This window comes from Halichoeres trimaculatus, unplaced genomic scaffold (genome assembly GCF_033239565.1).
Source record: "Halichoeres trimaculatus isolate MK-OKI-2021-1 unplaced genomic scaffold, fHalTri1.1 fHalTri1_scaffold_1, whole genome shotgun sequence".
Lineage (NCBI taxonomy): Eukaryota > Metazoa > Chordata > Actinopteri > Labriformes > Labridae > Halichoeres > Halichoeres trimaculatus.
In genome coordinates, this window is record NW_027437179.1 from 32,471,168 (window position 1) to 32,491,926 (window position 20,759).

The 20,759-nt window shown below is 40.1% G+C and overlaps 1 protein-coding gene across 2 annotated transcripts in view; it reads left to right on the forward strand.

Moving 5' to 3' along the window:
* cdh22 (cadherin 22) overlaps nucleotides 1-20,759 on the forward strand; it is a 333,080-nt gene that overhangs the window by 211,147 nt on the left and 101,174 nt on the right. For both annotated transcript variants that reach the window (XM_074667232.1, XM_074667222.1), the window contains exon 4: nucleotides 6,121-7,185. In XM_074667232.1, coding sequence (XP_074523333.1) covers nucleotides 6,955-7,185 — 231 coding nt within the window. In that variant the 5' untranslated portion in view covers nucleotides 6,121-6,954. The remainder of the gene's footprint in view (nucleotides 1-6,120; nucleotides 7,186-20,759) is intronic.

Genomic DNA, 20,759 nt, shown 5'->3' on the forward strand with positions numbered 1-20,759 from the left:
TGTCCTAGCAGAGAATGATAATAGTGTGTCATCCCCACTGCCGAGCAGAATGGATTGGCCATCATCCTTTGCAGGGCCAAGTAGTGGATCTTACAGAGGGGCACAGGGCAGAATCAGAAGGCGCTGGTCACATTTTGTCTGTCTGCTGTCAGAGCAAGAGCCCCATCTGAGGAGAATACTACAAAATAGACCTATCACTGCCAACAAGCACTCTCCTACTGTTGCTGGAAACAGGCAGCTGCATGCTCGGTGCCGGGGAACATAGAGCACCACTGGTGTTAGTCTGTCATGCCAGTAAGTTCAGGGCATGAAGGGAAAAGTCTGTCCATGTTAAGGTGCTGAGAGACAGATTTATTCTTGACTGGTGAATTTTCTGTCTGCATTGTGTGGAGAATGGAGTCAGATCGGGAGATAAACAGAAACAGTTATCTGTGTCTGCTACTGAAATACCTGTCTGTATAGTTTTATTTGGAAAGAACACCTGGCATGCACCTTTTACAGTAAACCCTATTGTAAACTGTATTACCTTGCATAGTAGTGATGTTTGATTCTTGTATTAAACTTCCCTACTTGGGGGCACAAATGAAAAACTGGTTTGATTTCTCAGTTTTAATTTTGCGAATAAAACAATGCAAAGTTTGAGAAATTACATCATGTACATCAGTGGCGTGCTCCCCATTTTTTACACCAGGGTATTCTAACATAACCTCTACAACGGCTGTATGAGATAGTCAAGTGCAGAGTGGTAGCCAGGGTTTCACCTTAGAATCTGATTGGCTAAAATCATGAATTGTTCTCTAAAATCTCCACTGACCTGCAGTATCAACCTCAATGCAATCCACCTCTCTTCGGCACTGAGGACCAAGCAACAAACCTTGAGATACCAACCTCTTTCTGCAACTCCCCAAACACACTCAAGACTGTGCTTACCTATTCAATACAAATCTAGCTTTTGAAAACTGCTTTAGCTGTCATTATTAACCTTTGTTGATACCTTTGCTTCTCTTCAGGTGTTTTTTCTCTTCTTTTTTTGAGAGGCAAATTTTTGTTTTTGTTTTGTTTTGTTTTTAAATCCTCTTCACGTCAAATGTACTCTGTAAATGATTTTTGTAAACTTTACAGTATTCTACCGTATCTTCTTCTACCTATCTCACTGTGGTTGCAGTTGTTGTGTCGATGTAAGGACTTTAATTTTTTAAATTAAAAAAAGTCTTTTAAACAGGACAAATGTTGACATTGTTATAAGCTAATTCTCATTGAGTGAAATTACAGCAACATTGATGTTATAACTTATACAGGAAATTATCTGCACTGTACTGCCAGTAAATTAATGTAGCATACATAAACCATAATTCGCTATTTGCATTGTCACATGCAGGATCTGTATCAAAACAAACTATTTAGGTCAGACTGTAACTGGCCACTTAGAACTTTCTTTACTTTTTGACACTGGTGCTTTTTGTGTTCCTATTCTGAACTGTGATTGTGGATGAATTCACAGGCCCTACATATTAAAGCTTTGCCTGTTGCCCCATTGTCCTGCTTCTGCATTGAGTTATACACAGGGGTAAAAAAAAATCCAATCCAAAAGACTAGTTTGTGTCATTGCCAAAGTTTGGACACTGGCCCAGTAAATAAACCCCTGTTCCTATGTCTGGGCTGGTGGAATGTGCCTACAGTTTTACTTATGTTCATTATGTGTACATAGTCAGTGATGTAAGCTGTTATAAGTTTAATGTACCAGGTAATGTCTGCATGAAATAGGATCTCTTGTTTGTAGTAAAAAATAATAAGATTGATTAAGCTAAGAGGAATAATTTTTGACTGGTCAATTATGGTTACATTTTACTTTTGGACAAGTCCATTAATAAAATACTACCATTAAAAGTGTCCTGACTAATAGCTTATCCAACCGGCACCAAGCATATTAACTTCCAAATTTCTTTTGAGTATAATGTGCGCAGAACCAAATATCACTGGATTAGCATATTAAGTTGTCAGTACTTGCAAATAAGTATGTTTGACTTTAATGATGCACAAGAGCAGAGGAAACAAATTCATTTCAGCCCTAGGCTTTCCTCTGTCTCCTCTGCGTTTCTGAGACATTTGTGAGTATAACTCAAACAGCAGCAGGGAACTGCCCAGTGATGAGCAAACAGCTAATACACTTCTTTAAAAAAAGCATAATGAAATACTAAACAATGTTCAGACTCATTGCAAGTCCATGTTTGTGCCTACATGTGGGCTTACAACGGGCTGTATATCAAGTGCAAATACACAAGCTTCAGTGGAACACCAGCTATAAAATTTTGATGAGGCATTATGTGCAGAGCCTGCATTATTATTACTACCACCAATAATAATTATAATATCCTTCTGTATTCATTTAAATTGCATTTTTGTTTTTCTACACAAGGGTTCTTACTTGGTCGGCTGTGTATTAGAAAGACCTTCCATTCAGTGATGGTCTTACAATGGTAATACCCTTTGGTCTTGACTTTAACACACATTGAATGGCTGTTTTCCAATATCTAGTATAATCTAAGTGCTTGGATAAAACAAGGTCTTTAATAACTACTTTTAAAGCTACTATTACACTTAAAACCACTTTTTCTGTGTTCTTCATCGTCTTTTCAAAAGTAAAAACCACAAGGACACTAAAATAGGTTGAGTACATGGGTGCTTTACCTCCAGCTTTCATTGTTTTTCCTGCATTCAGATTTTATAAATTGTCTCATTAGTTAAAAACATCATCCAGCTTAAGTTAAAACTCTAAAGAAGCTGGAAAGTAGACTTGGAAAGTGGACATCTTTTGATGAGTTCTGTGCATATCCATCCCTCCATTAGTTGTTAGTCCAATGGTAAAAACTGGTATAAATAAACTCTTTGCGAACACTGGGGTCCCTGGACAGAACATGCCAGTTTTTTCTGAAAAACCTTCTTAACGCACTTATGAAAACAAGTGAAAAGGTTGTTGTCAAGATAATAGACTTTCCAAGAGGAGCTGTATTAGGTTCTGGAAGGTTATTTGTATTGTCTCTCAAGCCTTAGACAAGCATGCATTTTGAATTCTTTGGTTATGTTTTTCTGCCTTGTTATTCTGTCTCCATGTTCCTCTCCAGAGGCACAGATTATATCAATTCTCGGTTAAATAAAGATGCATTGTTTTAAGATTTGAGGGCAATAAACAACTTGAGGGTGAAGATATGTTTCTTCAGTTGTGGTGGGTCTGTTTTTGTAAAAAGGAGACTGTGGTCTACTTGTTTTGTCAAGTTGGACAGGCTTTCTCCCTTACCATGTCATAATCATTTTAAGTGAAGCTTAGCCAAACAGAAATGATATTGGGCCAATACAAGTAGCCCTGGCAGATACATAAACTTGTATGTAGACCGTAAAATACTTACTGGGGTCCAGTCCTACAAAAATATATGTTGATACCCAATGCTCACTGGGAACGTCATGTTCCATCAACGCTGTGTCAATCTGTTCCCATTTATGTCAATGCTTCTATTCATTAAAGGGACTTCACTCTACTAAAGATAGGGTCGAGGCTATTTGAGTGTGTGAAAGAAAAAAGTTAGGCATTGTATCCTTGATCAATGTTAATAATACTAATACATTTTATTTCAAGGCGCCTTTCAAGACACCCAAGGACGCCGTACAAAACATAGTTTAAAAGCATTTTAACAGAATAAAACAAGAAAATGGATAAAAGTTTCAAAGGAAAAATGATTTCAAAGATAAGATGGATGGGGGGCAGTCAGGTTGAGTAGGCCAGGCGAAATATATGGGAGTTCCAGAGACGGGGAGCAGAGTGACTGAAGGCTCTGGATCCCATGGTGGACAAGCGGGCGGGGGGAATGTTGAGGCTGATGGAGGATGAAGATCTGAGAGTGCGACTGGGTTTGTTGATGAGGAGGAGATCACTGAGGTATGGCGGGGCAAGGCTATGGAGGGCTTTGAAGGTGAGGAGCAGGATTTTATAACTGATGCGGTGGATGATTGGTAGCCAGTGCAGCTGTCGCAGAACAGGGGTGATGTGGTGGAATGAGGGAGTCCTGGTGATAATCCGGAGTTGCAAAAGTCCAGACAGGAGGTAATGAGTGAGTGGACCAGGATGACGGTGGAGTGGAGGCGGTTGATGTTGCGGAGATGAAAGTATGCAGACCGGGTAATGTTATTGACGTGAGAGTGGAATGACAGAGTGCCATCAAGGACGACACCCAGACTCTTGACCTGCGGTGAGGGGGAGACAGGGAGTTACCAATGGTGAGTGTAAAACTGTTTGTTTTTGAGAAAGTGGATTTGGATCCGATGAGAAGAACCTTAGTTTTGTCACTATTGAGTTTTAGAAGTTGTAGGTGAATCATGATTTGATTTCCTGTAGACAAGCACAGAAGGAGGAGGGAGGGAGGGTGGAGCTAGGTGACCACAACAGGACTTTTTTTTTTCATAAATTTTCAGTTGTGCAGCTGTAGTGATACGAGCACAAGAGACACAAAAAGATATCCAAATGGGCAGCAGTTTATCCACTGAAAGCGCTGTCACCTGTTGTTTGTCTGTTGCTCTCTCTATACTGAACCCAACTGCCCCTGGCCACTTGCAGCTGCTCTACGCTCCAAACACTTATCATGGTGCATGCTACTGAACAGCCTTACCCAGTGGCAATGGCACTCTGGTGCAGCACTCCTTGGTGTGGTGTTCCCTGGGTGAATAAGAGTTGAATTTCGAACCAGTTCCAAGTTGGAACTGGTTTTTGATACACAACCTAACTGCTACTCAATTTGGTGTCACCACTCAACTGTCTGCATCAACCCGCCGAACACGTCATCACTGAGTATCACATGGTCAAATCCTTAATAGTTCCACCATTAACAACACCAACTGTACCAAGTAGACGAGGAGCTCTAAGCCGTTCAGGTTGCTCTTGAACAATTTCTCTCTAGAGATTGGACATCCCCCCCAGAGCAGTTGGTTTCCAATACCACGGACATTGCCTCGGCCAACAGTCTGAGAAGGAATTATTTCCGGAAGCTCCAAGCACGCTGCCGGGCAGGAGGAGTGTGAGATTAGAAGTCCTCTCCCAGCCGGCAGAAATACAATAGGTTAAACCACCTGCAGGCCTGAGGAGCTTTTCTTCCACTGCTGTTGCAATCTTCCTTTCTTGAGGTCGTAGTGCCAGAGACATACTAAATGTTATTGTTTCTCCTTTTTTTGTCGACCGCCTTTTGTTCTGAATGTGTCAAAGAAGCCATTAATCACCCCCACAGCCACACATAACACAACATAGCTCTCCACTCACTATTTTATTCTCTGCTTTTCTTTCTTTCATTTTCTCTTTGTCATGCTCTTTCTCATCTCTCCTTCCTCCCTCTCACTTTTCTTTCTGTCTGCTCTGGTAGTTTCCGTTTCCCTTCTCTAACCTCTGTGCATGTTTCACGACAACCCAAGCACCGCATCCGCCCCTCCTCCTGCTGCTTTCCAATGTTTGTCTGAAGTATTAGAGGGTTGTTGCCTCATTGGATACAATTAATTGATTAATACTTTTATCCAATTAGTGCTCCCTCATGCAATTAATCAGCTGGCTGATGTTAGGGCCGCTTCATCAGCCAGGCGAGAGGCAGACAGATGCTTTGGGTCTGCTGTGTGATGAACAATGACCTCTCTTTCTCGCTTTCCTTCTCTTCTCTGGTTCCCTGATTCGCTCTCTCCTTTCTATTTTCCACACACCTGGTTTGCTGTCCTCCTTTTAGTGCTCTGCCATCGCTCTCGCCCTCACAGCACATTGTTAGGATTCTTGCTGAACAGAAGAATCTCTGTTGGAAAACACTTTTCTCCTGATAATCCTCATAGAACCATCACATAAGACACACACCAAAACACAATGGTAAAAGAAAAAGGGAAGATGAAAAGGGAGGTAGTTTCAGAGGATTTTCTTTCTCTATAAAATGCACTACAGTCTATAGTGTTTGTGTACTTTAGAGAATAACCGTGAAATGATACAAAATAGACAATCTGTTGTGTACAATCACTGACTTCAAACTTATGTTCTAAAGAGACAGTCAGCACTTTGTCCTTACTTCAGTCTTGGTAACATCAAATTTCTCTTCTGTCCCCCAGGTTTGTCCTGTGATGGTGTCGTCATGATGGCTGAAGAAGTGTCTTTGGACCTTTGAAAGAATGAACTTTCCAGATGACTGGGTTGTTCTGAAGAGAAAAGCCATCAAAGATCAAAGGAAAGCACCAACAGTAAAATTAGCTGACCTTTTCTCAGTTCAAGGATTGTACTTCTGGAGGCAGAACTAGTCATGAATTTTCAAGACGGAGGACTACAAAAGAGATTTTGTCAAAGAAAGAGCCCAACAGAATAATTTTGGACGGCTTTATTATCACCATAATTTTATACCAAGCTTTAGTTGGACTCAGAAGAGTTAAAAATGGATAGAAACCACTGCCATTGTGTGCCCTGTTCTTCAGTGTCATCATATCACCCCCCCCATCCTGACCTCTACATTTATCAGTGAGCCAGTCGAGTAAAATCTGCTCTTTTTGTTGCCTTGGAATATCAAAGTTATTTTTGACTTTGTTTGTTTCACTTCTTGAGGTCATACTTTGAAAAATATCAGAAACTCTACAAAGCAAGTCAGGTATCCTGAAGAATCAGCATGACCAACGATGTTACAACACCAACAGGTACTCCGCAGGTGGTAGGAATCCAATATGCTCTGTGACCTGCTCTGTATTCAGGAGATAACTTCAGATTATTCCTGAACCCATGGATTAACTTTCAAGTTCTCACACAAGGACCTTTACAGTTTCCCCTGGCGGAGTTTTATTTGTTAAAAAACTACAGCAGAAGAACTCTTCCTGTCTGCATGAAACTTTTATCTTACATGTAGACCAAGGTGGGATTTGTTCACTTTTCTTTTCCTATCCTTTTTTTTTTAAACAAAGATGGCTCCTTTTTGGACTGTAGGAGCTTGCAGACTTCTTGCAGCATTGGGTCTTCTAAGCTGCTGTAGTTTTAGCTGGTGCGAGACCTCAAGGACTAGTGGTTCAGTCTCAGGAGTGAGTAGACCTGACCAAGAACCCTCTTCACTGGAGCGAGTAAAGCGAGGATGGGTGTGGAACCAGTTTTTTGTGGTGGAGGAGTACACAGGAACAGAGCCACTATATGTGGGAAAGGTAAGACATCCACCTTCATTCTGTAAATCATGTTGAAAGAACACCCTGAACTATTGTGTTTGGACAGAGGAAGCTTCAGAAATGCAACTGCCTGAGGATGGAGTCAGGATTCTACCATTAACTAATGCTGTTTGACTTGTCAACATAAAGGGAATTTGATATCACAAGTTTTCAACCTGTTGTAAAATAAGTGTGGATGTTTTTTCTCCTGAACTAATATGTGTCTTGTCACCAGCACCATGTGGCTGCTGACATTTTTCTATTGAGCAGGTTAAAATTTCAGATTTGTTCCTCTAAAATGAAGATCTAAATTTACTGCACCAAAATGAAGACAACTATTCCTCTAGCTTTAAGCAGACTCAAGGATTTTTTTTTACTATGGCTGTTGTCACACAAATGGTTCAGCTACTGATGACAATTGTTGCATTTTCATCTCTTGGGACAGTATTTGCAAAGCATTCACCATAGCATAGCTGAGCTAACATCATTATATCACAGCCTTATTTTTCTATGACATAAGTAGAGCAAATGCTGGGCACAGAAGTCACACATTGCATCATTGGAGGCTGGTGTTTTGGTTTAAAAAGTGACCCTGTAATCTGCGAGTCTCAACTGGATCTCATAATTTCAACTGTTCCAAAGCAGAAAGAGTCCTTACTGTTGCATCTTAGTTTGTTGTTTTAGTATAACGTCAAAATATACTCATTGGCTTTGTCTTTTGTGAAAAACTAAGGGCATTTGTCATGGATGCATTCCATTGTGAGCTGCCTTTTCACAAGGTCACCATTTACCCTCCAACACTGGCTTCAAGACGCTAACTATCATGGAGGCTTTACAACTGATTGCATCATAACATTACCTTACTCACTGTCTCCATTTAATTTAACATTAGGGAATGAGATAGCACTAGATGTTGCTGTATCAAATAACTAGCCGGTTAAATGGTTTAGTTCTGAGAATTTCATCCAGGTTGTCAAACCAGATGAGTTGGTCTTCTTCTTTAGTGAAGCTTGTTTTGTATCTTTACACTTTGCTAATGGAGTCTCATCCTTTGGTCAATACTTTCCCTAGGAGCAGTGAAGGCAAAAAAAAAAAATGCTTGACTGCCAAAATGTCTATGCTCTAGCTGCACCAAGCCAAGTCCCAACTCACTATGTTGGAAGGTTAACTGGCTGTTGGTAGTTAGTGTCTTAAAGCTGGCTTCAAGAATATCCAAATTTATGCATGGCAATTGTTTACCCGGGCACTGTGAAAATGAGACAGTGATTAAATAACTTAAGAATGCTTTGTCCTGCTTTACAATGTTGCATCATGCCACAAAACAACAAGGGGAAAAACATCAGTGAAGCATTTTATCACAAGAATCCAATCACAGTGAAAAAGCTGAGGGTCGAGAGCACTCTGGGTTGACTGTACAGCCTCTCCATACAGAGCGCTGTTACATTCAAATTACCTCAATTACATGTAGTTCTATTTTTGCTGTTTCCTGCTTGTAAACCCATCACTAATGAAACTGAATCACTTACATCAGTTAGTCATACTTCATTGTGCTGAGGTACAAAAGAAGGGGTTTACTTTTTTTTTTATAAATGTAAATTCAAAAAAAGACAGCATACAAGCCCTCCAAGAATCCAGTTTACACCACACAGAAAACAATGGTGTCTTTGACAGGGGAAAAAATAATTTGCTTCTGGTGGAAGGGAAAGTAGGAGTGATTTACTGATGAATGGTCAGACTTGGCATAAAGTTTTAGCGATCAAATCCTCGCTGTTAAATCTGGATTTAGATCAGAAATTCTGGAATAGTTGTTTTGATCACACAACATGAAACAAGTTTGTCTCATAAAAAGTCTGGTCCATACAATCTCACAACAATTTTTCCATTCCTCTCTTAAAAAAAAGAGCATCTGTCATTGGATGTATTTGTATCTTAAGCTGTCTGTAGCTCTTTAGCGCCTATGGGATGTAGGAGTTCCTGGGGGTTTGTGCTTTGTTTTACTCCCACGACTGAGAGTACTCTTGTTCTCACCATTATCTAACAGCCATTGTTCTCTGATCCATTGTACTATGGTGTGCTGTGGAGTTTTAAAAGTTATAAAAGTCCATTGGCCACTTGTAAACTTCCTACTGATGCTTTAAACGAAAGCTTTAGTGTGGTTAAACTCTAAATTAGTGTATCATGAAGCATTGTAAGCGGTGGCAAGCCTGAAAGTCCTGGCTGTGTTCGTTTTAAACATACAGATTTTATTTGGTTTACACCTAATTGATGGCCTTTGATGATATCATCACAGTCATGCCTAAAATAGAGATCCCAGCAGCAGGCCTGACTCACAACTTCGACTCTTAAAATCCCAAACAAGCTTAGCTATTGAGCTTCTTTGAGTTTTAACATCCCCATGATTGCTTTAACAATGACCATGTCCATTTTCTACCCTTAACATTTGTAAATACATTTCATTTTATCTGATTGTTTTAAATGAAAAAGGTTTTGAGTTAATTTGTTCCCTTGCATCTCAGGTAGACATAATTCTGAGCAACACAGCCTGTGCTTTATCTGGTTGACACAGTAATGGCTGTATTAATTCAACCCAGTTCCTCCCTTCAGCAGCTAACACAGTTTATTCTAATTAAGTAAACATAGCGTGCCCACTGTGTGGGTCATCATTATGCTAATAAATAAATAAATACATAAATAAAAAAAAATATGTGTAATAAAAAGATGGGAGCCAACATCTTAATTTGTTGACATACCTCCATCAAGTTCTTCTGTTTTTCTAATTTAACTTCAAGAAATTGAAGAAAGTCAGTCAAAAACAATGCTAATAAGCATGGTAGGGAACTCTGATTGGTGAATGATTTTGTCCACAGCCATAGCCACTGATATCCCAGCAGTAGCTCTCCTGGTTTGTGGGTATGAACTCACAGTTTTCTCATCAGCACCACCAGGGAACTTATTATCTCTCCAGCTCTCCTGGAAGCAAAGAAGTTGCTCTTCTTTCTGTCCACTGAGTCTCGTTCTTCCTTCCTGTTGTCTGGTTCATAAAGGTGTCCTCTCCAGTCTACAGTAAACAGTATGTGATCACTGCTGGGAGAATCAGTCATGTTTTAGTTGGGTTGTATTTTTGTCTCTTTTAAAGCTGCTTGGTCAGTATCCTGCATATGGGAAACCTTGCATGTGTCCTTCTGCTCAATTCCAAGGAGTTGAGCAGAAGGAACAGTGTGTCTGACTTTCAAAGCACTGGAAAGAACGGGCATGTACTATTGACAGGTACCTTATACAACCACAGTCCTAAAAAAAAGTGAACAATCCCTTTAAATCCTTGACTTGAAACAACATTTTCTCAGTGTCAAAAAAAGTATTTCTTTACAATGTTGTAGAAACATTATACCCAGCAGTCAGTTCCCCTGAGTTCCTCTGTCCCTTCAGCTCCTCTTATTATACAATTTAGTAAGTCATTACACAGTGATGACAGCCTCAGAGATGCCCTTCTCTCTTGATGTTAAGGACAACATCTTGACACGCCAGATGTGCTTATTGAATGTTATTTTCCTAATCTAACGAGCATGTGTCAAATCAAATCTGTTTTCTATCATCTTGGTGCCATAAGTCCATTTGGGATTATGTCCGCCTTCGTCTTTTTTCGCTCCTCTTTTCTCTCACATCCCATTCATCAGCCACGTCTCAAACGAAGCTCTGCCAGCTGATGAGAGCGGACAGCATGTACGATTCGATTGCCTTACACGGGACGTGATATGAAAAGACAGAATATTAATGTAGACAGCATGAGATCTGACGATGAATCGCACACATCAATCACGAGGTCCCACTTGTTTCTAATCATTAGGACATAGAAATTGACCAGCTTATATCACATCTGCATATATTGATCTATCTATTCATATACATGAATGGAGCTGTATTCTGTGGCAGGGCCTGGGATGAGAGGGAATAATTATCCTTTGGCTATAATTTGTCTGCCATTGTGATTTTTCGGCATCCTTGCTGGCAAGACAGCAAGGGACCAACGGGTTGTAATGTCTGTCTGCTGGGGGACGCAGACATGAAGAAAAAGTGAGTGATACATGAGAAAAGGAATGGAGGAAGAAGGCAGGCTGCAAAGGGGGACAGGGTGAGGAGAGACTTCATACAGTGGCTTTTGATTCATTACAGAACGGGGTGCCAGGGAAGGCAGTGGACTGATATAAAAGGGCTGAAGGGAGTGAGGGAGCAGCACAGCAGGGGGTGCGGAGGGATGGTCTTATTAATAACATTATCCAAAGTTATTGGACTTCGTGTGACTTGTGCATACACTATCAGTGCTTAGAGTGGTATGTGTGTGCGTGAGTGTGAATGTAATTTTTCTGTGTGTAACTCTCTCACACTCGGCTGGATTTTTGGTATCAACACTTAAATTTGAGCAGCAGAGGATTAGAGCTGAGCAGTGTGTGCCTCTGTACTGGATAATTACAACAAGCTTTTTTTTTCTTCATCATATTACCTTCCCCTAACTCAGCAAACTTGCCAAGCTTCCTCCGTCTCACACTGTCACTGCCGCTACTCTGCTAATGAAATCAGATTCACCCATAAAGCACTCATTCACATGAGACATTTAAGTGGCAGCTTTGGTCAGTACATTTAGATTATAAACCCTTGTGGACTCAGATGATACAACTACTTTTTCTTGGCAGCTACTTGCAGAAATGTGCTGTCATAAAAAAAGAAGAAAGCTGGAACACTTTAAGTATACTTTTGAAAGGCATGGAGTTGCTTCACAGCCCAGATAATCCTGAACGGCTGTTGTTAAAGGAGGTAAAAGGGGCAAAAATGACACAGTCTACCTCTCCTTGGTCTTGTTTCAGTCTCTCCTTTTCTGACAAAAGCTGTCAGGAATAAATCCATGGTGAGTGCAGGAGACAGAGTGATACTTGGTCTCTTTGAATAATGCGCACATGCTTTTATATTCCTGCAGCAAAAAGTGGTTCAGGGGTCTTGTGTACAGTATCAAAGAGTTCAATATATCCCAGAAAGCTTTGTTCTTTGTGGATGTATCTGGCATGAATTTATATATTCAGCTTTAGCATGAATAGTCAGAAAAACACTTATACAGGCTATGTCCAGTGTTCTTTCTTCTTCCATTTTAAAGTCTCCACATTTAACTTCAAGCCAAATGAAACAGATGGTGTCATCATTTTTGTTCACCAAAGCGTCCACATCCTTATAAAACTATCACTTTGATTTATGAAGTCGCATATTCCCTGGCAAAATCAAGCATAATAAGCATATTGGGCTTAATTTTCTATTTGCTGTTGACTTTCTTTAACTGAGAAAACAGGTGGTTAGCAGACACTGAGAAGAGTTTTTAGCTGCTTATGAAACAAGTGGAATACTGATGCCTTTGTAAGGCCTTCAGAACAAAACAAGACTGACAGGAACAAAATTAGTTTCAAATTTTACCCTGAGTACTTCTTTTAACTGAAAACCTGGCTGTGTTCAATATTTGATTATAATTGGTCAAAAACCTTCAACAAACCCTTGACAATGATAATATGAGCAGTGTCATGTAGCTGTATGATCATCAGATTGCATTTTCCAGTCCTTCAACATTCCTGCCTGTTTATTCACAGCAATTTTCAGCTTAATGTGTTATATTAAAGCTGATGCAATAACACATTGCTGTATACCGTACAGAAACTTTTACCAGGAAGGGTAGAGAGGAGATGAAGTATTCAGTCAGTGTACAGCCTGTGTAGAGCCAGAAATGTTGAACATATTGGAAACAGTCCTGTCTAGCAGACCAATCACAGGGCTTGAAGTCCATGTTGTTTTGACGTGCATTTAATTTTTGAGTAGGAGCATGTCAGCTACATGTGTAGGCCTCATTTGGGCTATGCCAACCTACGACTTGCGCAGTATTGTGCCAGCTCACATAAAAAGTAAGCTAGCTCTCAATTGAAATTTACAAGTTCATGTTCATTTTTTTGCCAAAAGTTCTCTACTTCAGTAGAGCCATCAATGCTTTAATCCCTATCCTTCAGGCCAATTCCCAAAATAAATTAATCCCTGTATGTTATTATAGCACCACAGTCAGATATTCAGTTCCAAAAACCAGTGTTTTAGCACTGAAGCCAATATGCCATAAGCAGGACAAAAGCCATTGCCAGTCTCACATGATCTGCTGCTGCTAACCTTGTTGTCTGAACGGTCATCCGCTGAATGCTGAATGCTGAATGCATGAAGACTGCTTTAGTAGATCTGATTTCTGGTGCCGTGACCAGTGCTTCAGCACCTCTTAGATTGTGAGTGGCTGTTCACTGCCCCAGACGTGAACTTTACACAGGTTCCTGTTTATACATTCAACTGTGTTTATGAGTTTAACAGTGTTCAGATGCACACATTCATTTTTACTTGTTTATACACAACACTGGATGTAGGTTACCCTGTTGATTTGAAGCAAAGATAAAAAAAAAAACAGGCCTAACTGACAAGAGCATATCCAGAGGTGTCATAAGCGTCACAAAAATTTTGGAGGTGACTGTACAAATGTTCTATCAGGGCAAGATGACATATCATGTGGAAACCTTGTGTTCCCAAAAACATCCTACATTAAGCAAGAGCTGAACAGGTAGCAGATTTTACATCAGTACCACAGACTGTATAATTATTGGACACAGTTTTGCCGACGTCACCCATCTGTTTCTGAAATGGATTTTTGGAGTAAATCAGTTTTTGCAGCCATGTTAGAAGTGGCAACGGCTTTGCATACAGCTATAGGGCACCTTTTAGTCACATGAGCCATTGCCTTTGATGGGCAAGCTCGGGAACGTAGTATCCTCTGAACTGCTGAGTTCTAAAAAAATCACCCCACCCGTACAGTGTGTGCGGTCAGTGAAATTAGTGATTCGGACAGGAGATGTTTTTTGAACCAGGCTGTAAAAAGGTTCATTTCTGCTGTGAAAAAAAACTTTTTTTTGGCTTGGTGTGTATGTGACTTCCAGTAATTCTGGATCCAGCCTCAAGTGGACACTCAAGAAAAAGCAGCTTTTAGAACTTTTGCATTGTCTCACATTCTTAGACCGGAGGTTGCTGCTTGATCAATACATGGTTCTTGCTATTTTTAACAAAAATTTAACAATGAGAATCTCTGCACTTCTTTTTATTTGACAGTTTATCTTGTGTGTTAGGTTATGTTTATCCACTTACATATGCACAGGAAAGGATGAGCAAGGAGATAAGATGCCCTGCTTTGTCCACAGGGGGCAGCAAAATCAGTGCACATGTCAACTGATACCCAGAAGCTTCAACAAAAAAAGTTACATAGAATTTTCATGTTTTATTTGTCTTAGGTGTGTCTAACTCAGTTCATATTCCTTGTGATCCATTTACACCCAGGTGGTTTCTCCGGGGTGTTATTGTTTAAGTGTCTCAGTTTATGAATGAGAGAGATTAAAAAAAGCCTTTGGCCCTGGACACAGTCAATCACACAACAGAAACAGAAAATGCTCGTACTACGCCTGTGAAAGCAATTCTCCTCGTCTTAATGATCCAAGCTATAATTAGTCAAATCTAGGTCCAACTGCAACCACATCACTCGGCTGTCATCAAAGAGGAACGACACAGATTAAGGTCAGAGGGATGGAGAAAAAGGAAAAACAGGACATGGCATTTAAGGGAGCCATGTTTCCTATTTTAGAGGATGAGGAAGCCTTTTAATACTCTGATTTGTCATCTTTTAAAATTATTTTTATCTGTGTTTTGAAAAATGTCATGTGTCATTGCTATTTCCTCTCTTGTCTCTGATTCCCTCCTCCTCCTTCCGTCACAGTCTCTATCTTAAAGCCTTGCCTCCCCACACACACACTTTTTAAATTCCCTTCTATTCACTCTCTCTTCTTTTTCTTTCACCTTCTGTTGTGCCGTCACTTACCCTCCCCTCTCGTCTCCCACTCTTTCTTACCCACGGCCCGTACCCTTCCTTCCCCTACAGCTGTCTCCACCTAGGCCGCCTGTGATACTGTCACCTTGTTAACACTTTGAAGCTGTTAAGATCAGAGAGCTTGACAAGCTGCAGTGAAATGTGGCAGGGCCTACTCCTGATTACACAGACTTAAATATAAGACAGCCAATTTGCTCCCGCTTTGAAACCTTCAATAAACCGAGGATTCACTGCAGCCCACGTCTGATATCTTCACTGGAAGTGTAAAATCCCGCTCCCCAACTGTCTCTCTACTCTTTAGCTTGAAGTTTTTCTTCTCTCATGTGAGGCTGGTTCTGTTTGCTCATCTTGCAGATGTTTGAGTTTCTAAACTCTTTTTTTCATTTTGAATGATTAGTAATCACTTTGAAGTATATTTCATAAGTTTCTCCATACTCACACATACAAAAGAGCTGACTACATTATAATAAGACAGAAACTTTCTTCCCGGCACGTGACGCATATATCAGCCCCTTCAGCAGGTTAGCAAACAGTGACAGCTTGACACTTTGCTATGACCTAAAGGTGAACCTGACAGGGCATCAACAACCTCACAGTCCCCTGAGTCACTCCTCAGCCTCAGTAAAGCCTCAGACATCGCTAACTACTGCTTGCACAAAGTTTGACTAAAGTCAGAGAATGAATCATGATAACTTCAAAACCGCCAAGGAAAAAGGGCATTTTAATAAGTTCAAAGACAACCAATCTTTTGTATGTCATCCCTTTCTTCATGTCAAATATAGAAGCTCAAGTAGTTATTCTTCACTGTATTCACCGTCTCCATCATGGCCTTCAAGTAGCTGTAAAAATAAACATTCTTGCATAAGACTTTTATGATGCTTCAGCAGCCAGGTTAAGAAAAATGGCTGTGTTCACTGACAAATGAGGGGGTTTTCATTATTTATTGCAAAATAAATAAATAAAAATAAAAATCCAATTTAGACTTTGAAATGAACTATTTTGTTAAGTAGCATGAAAAAAGATAATGATCCCTTGAACTGTACACAGTCCACTGGAATGTAAACGTCATTGTTTACAGATATAATTTAAACTTTTGTCCATAAGGACTGTGCAAAAATTGGAATACAGAAATCTATTACTATTTTGATTTAGAATATTGGTATTAAGCTATTTGTACAGATTCTTAAGTGTTTTTTAATTTCCTTGAAACTCAAAATACCACAATGACCTCCATTTCTAAAGCACAGGCTGTTAAGCTAGTATGCTGGCTCCTTGTACAGCCATTATCCTCATTGCTTATCCTCATTGAAGCTAACAAAGTGCTAAAAACAAGAACCATGCAGCAAAATTGCTATTTTTTTTACAGTGGTTATGCTCAATGGACTATACAAAGATTGTTATTGTAAAACTTGAGAGTCTTTCATTAAAATTTAGAGCGAGGTTATGTTTGCTCTTCATGGTGAGGTAGTTAGTAGATGAGTACTGTTCGGGCATAACCAGGATTTCCTAATGTTAAATGTTACAAACACTATACTTTGCTACAAACTGAGTTTACAAAGTTTGCTTAGTATCACATTTTAAACAGTAGCGCTATGTAGCTATACGTAAAAACATGACCTCGCTGGTTTGCATCCTGCAAAAAGTTGTGAACAAAGAAAAGCAGTGCTAAAGAGAAATCAGTTTGCTTCCAAAACAAATGCACAACCTGGCCAGTCACATCTTTTGATAAGGCTCATGAGAAACAGAGTTTTAATCCCCCCCAAAAAAACAATAGATTATAGCCAAAGGTGTTGGTGCGATCAGTCGAAAGGATTTATATCACAGGGCTTCAAGCTTTCTTCTGAAAATAAGCTTGAGTTATTGTTTCCAGGCAACTGCAATCAAGAGGCTTCAGAACTCTGCTACAGTAACCTATGGATGATGTCACTGACACTACATTTAATTCTGCCTATATTGGCTCTCAGCTCCACACCTTTGCACAATTACTGTCATTCTAACAGACCTAAGAAAGTGAGAATATATAGACAGAGGTCAACTTGAAGAACATGAGTGATAAGTGAGATGCATCATTTTGTACATTTTCTATTACCTAGTTTTGTAAAATCTACCTCATTATGCCTTTGGTTATTTCTTAACAGAATTTCAGATGAGTTGTGCTGTTCAGAGACATTTTTTGGGGGGCCAACAGGCTGCTTAATAAAAACAAGACATTTTCAAACGTTGGTTTTCCCAGGACTTTCGATTATTTGTGTTGTACCCTTTTCTCACTTCCATTCCACTTTGACACCTCATCTAATTCCCCCCACACCTCAACTGTAGTCTGCTTTGTCACATGGGCACACTAAGTAAGAAGACACAAAAAGGGTTGGTTAGAATCACACTAAGACACTTGACGACTTATCTTTCTAGGGGGAGAATCAAAGTATGCAGAACTGTTCTGTATGCATACTCCTCAAGCATTAATACACATTTAAATGCAGACACTTTGTCCTCTGCATGTGTGAAATAGTAAGACTCAATTTCCTCAGAGTGTAGGCTCCCACCCTGCAGTGGGTTAAGCACAAACAACAATGGATTCAAATAGTGGCCCATTTTCACAATGGGGAAAAGAGTACCATAATCAAATCACTTTTGGAATCTGTTTTTAGAGGCTGAACTCAATTTGACAGAAGCTGCTGTTCTCTTTGAAGGAGGAAACCACTAACTTTTTATTACCGATTCCCCGAGCTGCAGGGGAAAGTCGGATCAGAGTTGGGCTGACTGTGGGTGATTTTACACTCATGGTGAATTTGTGGGTCTGCATTTTTAAGTATTACACTCTTCTTTCAATAAGGGCGGTGTGGGCAGAGGAAATCTCACACACTGAGCTCTGACACCAGCTCTGCCCAAGTAGAATGGAAAGATATTACTGCTCTTTTTCATTCATAACAATACTCTCCTGTGTCTGTGATGGTCTTCAGTCATTTTGGTTATGGTAATCCAAACATTGTTTCAAAAGCCAACAAGACCTGGTCAGTGTTATTTCATTATTTTATTATTTTATTTCATGTATTTAAAAGTAACTTTGTATCCTCAACTAACTCTTGGATGGAGGTAGAAACCTGATGTGTGGGTCGTAAGAATGATATCATAGACCAGTGGTAGTTGTTGAAGGGGCTCTTACCCAGCAAGCACAATATTTCAGTATTCAGAGTTGTTCAAAATTTTATTTTAACAACTTTTCAACCAGCAAAAATGAAATTATAACAGTAGCGTTTTTCTGAATATTTAATAGCTTCTTTATTTTAGTATTCTGAAGAGGACAGGAAAGATTATGTTAATGGCACGACACAAAGTAAGGCTCGATCGCAGGCTCTGCTTACAGTACATCAGCTCTTTACACCAGCGGACAGCTCATCTAATTACATCTAGGCTGAAAGTTGACAAATAGCAAAACAGGAGTTCCATTTAAACTGTTTTAGCCTTCAAACCATCATATGCATGGCTACTCATGCTCGTCCTGTTCTGTACCCTGGGAGCTCCGCTGCTGTTCTCCCTGCCTGGCTTTTTTAGGTATCCACATGCAAAAGGTGAAGGTGTGATCTCCCCACCTCAGGCTTTGGTATCCCACTGAGGCATGAGGGAAGACGGGAGCTCCCAGAACCAAATATCGGGCCATTTACACAACAATGGTTTTAGGGTGACACGCAAAAGTTTTGTTGCGTTTCAGCCTCGTGTTTACACAGAAACAGCAGTTCAGCCAACCTAAAACGCAAACTTTTGAGAACCGCCTTCCAGAGTGGGATTTTTCTGAAACGCTGCCAACGGCATTGCCATGTAAACAGTAAGCCGGCATTTTCAGTGGACACGCTGATGCCTCACTCCGCTTCGCACGAGCGCACACAACAGCACAAAAGTACCGTTGTTATGGTCATTGTGAACTACCGTGTTGTGCTTGTGCTGCTCAATCTGCTGGAACTGCTGACTGTCTTAATACAAAATGTGCTTCTGTTGCTCCACTTTTGCAGCTTGTATTTCCCAACACATCAGATGACCGGTTCAACTCTACTTCAGTGAAGATCTCCCAAAAGCTGCTTCTGGACAGTTGTAGAACCACCGGCAGGCCTGGCATGCTTACTACAACTTCCGTGTGACGCAGATTTTTTTTCACAGCGTTTTAGCGTTTTCAGATGAAACATTGTCGTGTAAACGGGGCCTATAACTAATACATTCAAAGAACTGGTTCACTCTGACAAAAGTAGTCCGGACTGAACTAAGCTTTATGGGTTGTTGACCCTAACAAGAAATCCAGAGACATCGTAGAGGGAGCACTCAAGGATGGACTGGGATTTGTGTCCATTCCCAGACCAGCTTGTTTACACAGGCCACTTAATATGTTGGCTAACTGTGTTCCTAGTTTTACACCTAACATTCAATTAAACAATCGCTTAAACAGTATGGAATTCATTAGTTTTCATTGGTTCACTTTCATTAGTTTTTGCTTTTATTTGACATGCTGAAACAGTCTTCAAAGATGCATGACTGCTCTTCTGATCTCATTATTCATTCACAAAGAGACAAGCTCACTGAGTAGCCAACCAGCCATTTTGTTGCTATTACCATGGCCACTCAGCTAGTCTCGTGGGGTGTGTGTGTGTCGACTAACCTGGTCCCTTACTGGCTAACCTATCAGGTGGTGTTATGTAGTGAGTCTGTTGACCAATCAGAGGCTGTGTTCCTAATTTTCCAGACACTAGATTCCTTTTTACAAAAGAAAGTCTCATAAGTGTTTGTCTATTCAGCATCATGATGCACGTGCAAAGAAAAAAGAAAAGAAAAGAATGATATAATTTGATCCCAATTTTATGTTCTTCTTGTACTTTTCCTTTTTTTTGCATGTCGACTCAGAAGTCAATAAAGGAAGTTTTTCAGCCAATAGGTGACCTTCATTGCAGCATTTGTCTCATTGGTCTTCCTTTATGTTTCTGTTACACAGAAAGAACAATTTACATTCAACTAAAAAAAGCTACAAAATCATGTGAGTTTACAACCGGACTTTGAACCAATGAAGCTTTGATGTTTCTTTTTCAGCGGACGTAAAGAGTTCTCCTTTCGTGTAAATTTGTTAAGGGCACGTTTGCCACTCCTGGTTATTTTTTGCTAAGCAACTGACAACCTGGCTCTGACCTTTAGTTTGCAGAGAACAACTTAGCTGAGCGTAGTGTGTGTGTTTTCCAAGCTGCCAACTTGAATCACTCCGGCGAGGATAGACTGACAGACGGATGGGTATATCCAGCCTGAGGGGGGAGAAATCGCATCATTGCAGCAGAATGATGAATCCACTTTGTATGGATGTGTATGTGTGCGTCTGTACTTGTGTGTGTATGTGTGTACTCACATGCGCAGTGTGAAGGTGTGTGTGGCTGGCTGTGCACATGTACAGTAAGAAGGCGGTTGCATGCATGGTGCCAGCATTTGTGCGATTGAATTAACACATGATGACAACATTTCACACACATTCTTGTCTGTATAATCTAATTTAGAAATGCAGAGAGAGATTGTCTGGGGGGAAACATAACCAGTGATGCATGACTATGCACATTTTTTATTGGATAACTCTCACACTTTGAACCAATGAAACTTATTTTATTATAACTGAAAT